The 5,431-nt window shown below is 41.1% G+C and overlaps 1 protein-coding gene across 1 annotated transcript in view; it reads left to right on the top strand.

The window, feature by feature from the left end:
• The window catches only part of MCM6 (minichromosome maintenance complex component 6), a 50,455-nt gene that overhangs the window by 1,939 nt on the left and 43,085 nt on the right, over positions 1 to 5,431 (top strand). The window contains exon 2 of the mRNA XM_023515854.1: positions 2,849 to 2,995. Within this exon, the coding sequence (XP_023371622.1) occupies positions 2,849 to 2,995 (147 nt within the window). The remainder of the gene's footprint in view (positions 1 to 2,848; positions 2,996 to 5,431) is intronic.

The raw sequence follows: 5,431 nt of genomic DNA, 5'->3' as shown, positions 1-5,431 counted from the left end.
GGCAGCACAAATCCTTTCTTCCCTTATGTTTCCCTTATGACTTCTTATATCTTTACTATCAGCCACTTCATCTGGAATGTGAATCCTATCCATCTTCTCCTAGCCACCACATCACATTATAAAGGTCCTCAATAAATGCTTCATTTCAACAAATAATGTAAGTGCCTTCACTTTACCTTGTTGCAGCTAGATGCTAGGGATAATGATATATAAGACAAATAGTCCCTATACTTTTCACAAAATCAACTTTAGTTTGCCATCACTTATGATAATAAAGTTCAAATTCTTCACTCGTTGTAGTTTCATCTTCCAAAAGCAGCTTCAGTGATCATCTACACTCTTCTCATTCTTTCTCTGACTTGGCTATGTACTTGGAAACATCTTTAATCATTCTCTCCACCACCTATTTTTTTTTCCAAGTTCAGAGGCTGAATTCCAGTGCCACCTTTCATATATATGATTCTATATTCTTCCTGTAAGCAAAATTACTTTATATTACCTTACCACATTTCATGTTACTAAGAACATCTTTTTTTTTTTTTTCTGAGACAGAGCCTCAAGTTGGCAGGCCTGGGCTGGATTCAAACCCACCAGCTCAGGTATATATGGCTGGCACCCTAGCTGTTTAAGCCGTAGGCGCCAAGCCAAGGAACATCTTTATTACTTGTATTGTTTATATTCTCTCTGGACAAGCCAGGTATATTGTCAACCCTAAGGTGGGGACAGCATTACCATTTTCAGCTTCAGGTGCCTTTGTCAGTGCTTTGCGTGTAGACATTATTTAATATTTAGAAGAACATGCTATTTTTTTTCCTCAAAACTAATCAGTATATTATGTTAAAAGAACGGAAACTAAGTTTTTTATATGATATTCTGTTTGGCCTTTTGTTTTTTGAGACAGAGTCTCAAGCTATCGCCCTGGGTCAAGTGCTATAACATCATAGCTCACAGTAACCTCCAACTCTTGAGCTCAAGTGAGCCTCTTGCCTCAGTTTTTCTAGGTCTTGCTTTTGCTCAGACTGGTCTGGAACTCAGCCTCCCAGAGTGCTGGGATTTACTGGCATGAGCCAGGCACCTTTGTCCTTTTGAAAAAGAAAGAAAATACCAAACGCCAGGAGCAGTGGCTCACAACTGTAATCCTAGCACTCTGGGAGGCTGAGGCAGGTGGATTGCTTGAGCCCTGGAATTTGAGACTAGCCTGAGCAACAGTGAGACACCCGTCTCTACAAAGAAAATAGAAAAAAAAAAACAAGCAGGTCATGGTGGCAGGAGCCTGTAGTCCCATCTACTCAGGAGGTTGAGGCAAGAGGATCTCTCAAGCCCAAGAGTTTGGGGTTGCTATGAGCTATGATGATGCCATGGCACTCTACCCAAGGTGACAAAATAAGACTGTCTGAAAAAATAAAATAAAAATAAAACTTCATGGCTCTGCGCCTGTGGCTCAAATGGCTAAGGCGCCAGCCACATACACCTGAGCTAGTGGGTTCGAATCCAGCCTGGGCCCACCAAACAACAATGACGGCTGCAACCAAAAAATAGCCAGGCGTTGTGGCGGGCGCCTGTGGTCCCAGCTACTTGGGAGGCGGAGGCAGGAGACTCGCTTGAGCCCAGGAGTTGGAGGTTGCCGTGAGCTGTGATGCCATAGCACTCTACCCAGGGTGACAGCTTGAGGCTTTGTCTCAAAAAAAAAAAAACTATGTAGTGTGTGTTTCCATTTTCCTGAGTTCTCAGCCAGTGAAGTACTTCATTTCTGTGTGTTCTTAATTTTATTCTTCCTTTTTAAATCTGTGACTGATCCTTCAGGTTTTTTTCCCTATGGAAATTGAATCATTGGATTTTTTGTTTTTGTTTTCGTTTTATGGCCAGAGCTAGGTTTGAACCTGCCACCTCTGGCATATGGAGCCAGCGCCCTACTCCTTTGAGCCATAGGCACTGCCCAAATCATTGGATTTTAGCCTGCATTTCCTAACTTAACATTTTCCGATCTTAATTTTTTTTTTTCTTTTTGATACAGAGTCTCACTATGTTTCCCTAGGTAGGGTGCCATGGCATCACAGCTCACAGCAACCTCAGACTCTTGGACGTAAGTGATTCTCTTGCCTCAGCCTCCCAAGTAGCTAGGACTACAGGCACCTGCCACAAAGCCCCACTATTTTTTGTTGTAGTTGTCATTGTTATTTAGCAGACCTGGTCCAGGTTCTAACCCACCAGCCTCTGTGCATGTGGCTGGCTCTGTAACCACTGTACTATGGGCGCTGAGCCCCAATCTTAATTATACATAACAATAATAAAAGAACAGTTAGTATTTATTGCTTGGAAAATGTTAGATCAAGAAATTTAGTTTAAAATCCAAAGACACTAATCCCAGCACTCTGGGAGGCTAAGGCAGGCAGATTGCTTGAGCTCAGGAGTTCAAGACCAGCCTGAGTAAGCACATGATCCCGTTTCTAAAATATAGCCGGTCATGGTGGCGGGCATCTATAGTCCCAGCTACTTGGGAGGCTGAGGCAAGAGGATCACTTGAGCCCAAGAGTTTGAGGTTGCTGACTGAGTGACACTCTGTCTGAAAAAAAAACCAAAGGCACATTTTTGCTATATTCTACATATTGTGCAAATTTTCTGTGAGCATTCTCTCATTTAATCTTCATGACGATTTTATAAAATATAATGATGTCATAATCTGTGTTTCTTTTTTAAAAAGAGATGTTTATAGGGGATAAATAATTTTCCCCCTGTTACAGAACTAAACATGGGTCTCACTGACCATCATTAACCAATATACTGAATTATCAGGCATTTGGATTCCTTTCTGTTTCCTCAGTTTAGTCTGACTTGCATGTATTCACAGGTTCCAGAGCAGTGATGGAGAAATTAAGTACTTGCAGTTAGCAGAGGAGCTAATTCGTCCTGAAAGAAACACTTTGGTTGTGAGTTTTATGGACCTGGAACAATTTAACCAGCAACTTTCCACCACCATTCAAGAAGAGTTCTATAGGTATGGGTATATGAATCTTCTCTACTTTGAACTGTGTTGGAACCTGAAAAACTAGCTCTTCTGTCTTCTGACTGAAGTGCTTGCTCACTTGTGAGGCAGAAGGGCAGGTATCATACTTATTTCCCCCTGAGGAGAGAGAGGTATTTTGATACTACCTATGGTCATTTTAGTCCTGCTCTAAACTTAATGTAAGCCTCTGTGGAGCAGGAGTTTTTGTGTTAGGCATTTAGTGCTATTGCTATGTCATTTGATTAATCAGTTTTCCCCTCAGGAGTAGGTGTTTGTGTAGATCCTCTTGCACCAAGGATATCTTTACAGCAATGATACTGTTGTTCTTCTTCCATAAAGTTCACATTTCTTTTTTTTTTTAAAGACAGAGTCTCACTAAGTTGCCCTGGGTAGAGGCTATGGCATCACAGCTCACAGCAACCTCAAACTTTTGGGCTTAAGCAATTCTCTTGCCTCAGCCTCCCAAGTAGCTGCAACTACAGGCACCCCCACAATGCCTGGCTATTATTTTGGTTGTAATTGTCATTGTTGTTTGGCGGGCCGGGCTGATTCAAACCCACCTGCTCTGGTGTATGTGGCTGGCATCCTAGCTGCTTGAGCTACAGGCGCTGAGCCAAGTTCATATTTCTTTTCTGATTGTGAAAGTAATAGATGTATATTGTAGAAAATTTCGAAAATAAAAGTAGAGAGCATTAAATCATTTATATATTTGTAATCCTACCATTCATAGATAACTGCCACTAGCAGGTCTCCTGCAACAAGAACCTTGCAAGTCAGTAAGTGCAGAGTTTTGTAAGGATCTTCTGTCGCATTTTGATGTTTTTCTGTATGTATATAATTATTCAATGTCATATGAAATTTTTTGAAAATGTTTTAATAGCTCTAATAGTATTTTTTGATAGAAAAATATTTAGACATATAATAATTTAGATTTTCATTTTGTTCTTATATATAGTAAGAAACATCTTTGTACATGAATCTTTCTGCCTTTGGACTTAATAATGTGATAATCTGTAGAAATATAATCAGGTTAAAGTAAACATTGTACACAGTCATGAAATAGAAATGAAGACCCAGTATAAGGAAATACAATCCTTTTCTTTTCCTGGTGGACTGGGAGATGGAGGACTTGTGTCTCAATGTTCCTATTAGTTGACCATCAAGAATAGGTTGAGGACTAAGCAGCAGAGTTTGTTTTAAAAGCATGTAGCAATAAAAGTTACAGTACTGACAGGTGAGAGAGAGGTAGAAAATGGGGCCTAGTGTTAGAAACAGCTATGCCATACCTCATACACAAGACATAATAGTTTTTTCCCTTGAAAATAGCTTTTTTAAAAAACTTTAATGTTTTTATTTTATTTATTATTTTTATTTATTTATTTATTTATTTATTTCAGTTCTTGGCTGGGGCTGGTTTGAACCCACTACCTCTGCCATATGGGGCCAGCACCCTACCCTTTTGAGCCACAGGCACCACCTGAAAGTTAGCTTTTTTCACCAGACTTTCAGATTCCACTGCTGAAACAAGCCGAGCTGCAGCACCTTTTGGGAACTTATGTCAAAATGATATGCACGCTTCAGTCTAGCCAGTCAAGTGAGAGCTTTTTTTTTCTTAAGAGACAGAGTCTCACTTTATCACCCTCACTAGAATGCTGTGGCGTCACAGCTCACAGCAACCTCCAGCTCTTGAGCTTAGACATTTCTCTTGCCTCAACCTCCCAAGTAGCTGGGACTACAGGCGCCTGCCACAACGCCCGACTATTTTTTGTTGCAGTTTGGCCAGGATCGGGTTTGAACCTGCCACCCTTGGTATATGGGGCCAGCGCCCAACCCACTGAGCCACAGGCGCCACCCAAGTGAGAGCTTTTTTGCCAATTTTCTCTCATCATTACGTGCAGGTTCCTCCCATGTCCTCATCCATTTCTTATCAATCAAGAATGAAACAAAGGCTCAGCGCCCATGGCTCAGTGGTTAGGGCATTGGTCATATGCACCAGGGCTGGTGGGTTCAAACCTGGCCAGGGCCTGCTAACCAACAGTGACAACTACAACAAAAGTAAAGCTGAGTGTTGTGGCGGGCACCTGTAGTCCCTGCTACTGGGAGTCTAAGGCAAGAGAATCACTTAAGCCCAAGAGTTAATGGTTGCTGTGAGCTATGATACCACAGCACTCTATTGAGGGCCACATAATGAGACTCTGTCTCAAAAAAAAAGAAACAACAAAAAAAAATAGACTAGTATTTGATACTAAATAGAAGGCTGCCTTATTAGGTTGTAAAATAGCTCAGAGAAAACCCACAGTATTGAACATAATACTGACAAGATGATTGTTGAAATAGAGTCATCTTGGACAAAGGAGTGGCCTTTAGTGTGGGTGATACATGATTATTTAAAGATAATGCACAGGCTCGGCGCCTATAGCTCAACCG

This window comes from Otolemur garnettii, unplaced genomic scaffold (genome assembly GCF_000181295.1).
Source record: "Otolemur garnettii isolate 467f Iridium unplaced genomic scaffold, OtoGar3 scaffold00080, whole genome shotgun sequence".
Taxonomy (NCBI): Eukaryota; Metazoa; Chordata; class Mammalia; order Primates; family Galagidae; genus Otolemur; species Otolemur garnettii.
This window is presented reverse-complemented; position numbering and strand designations above follow the sequence as displayed.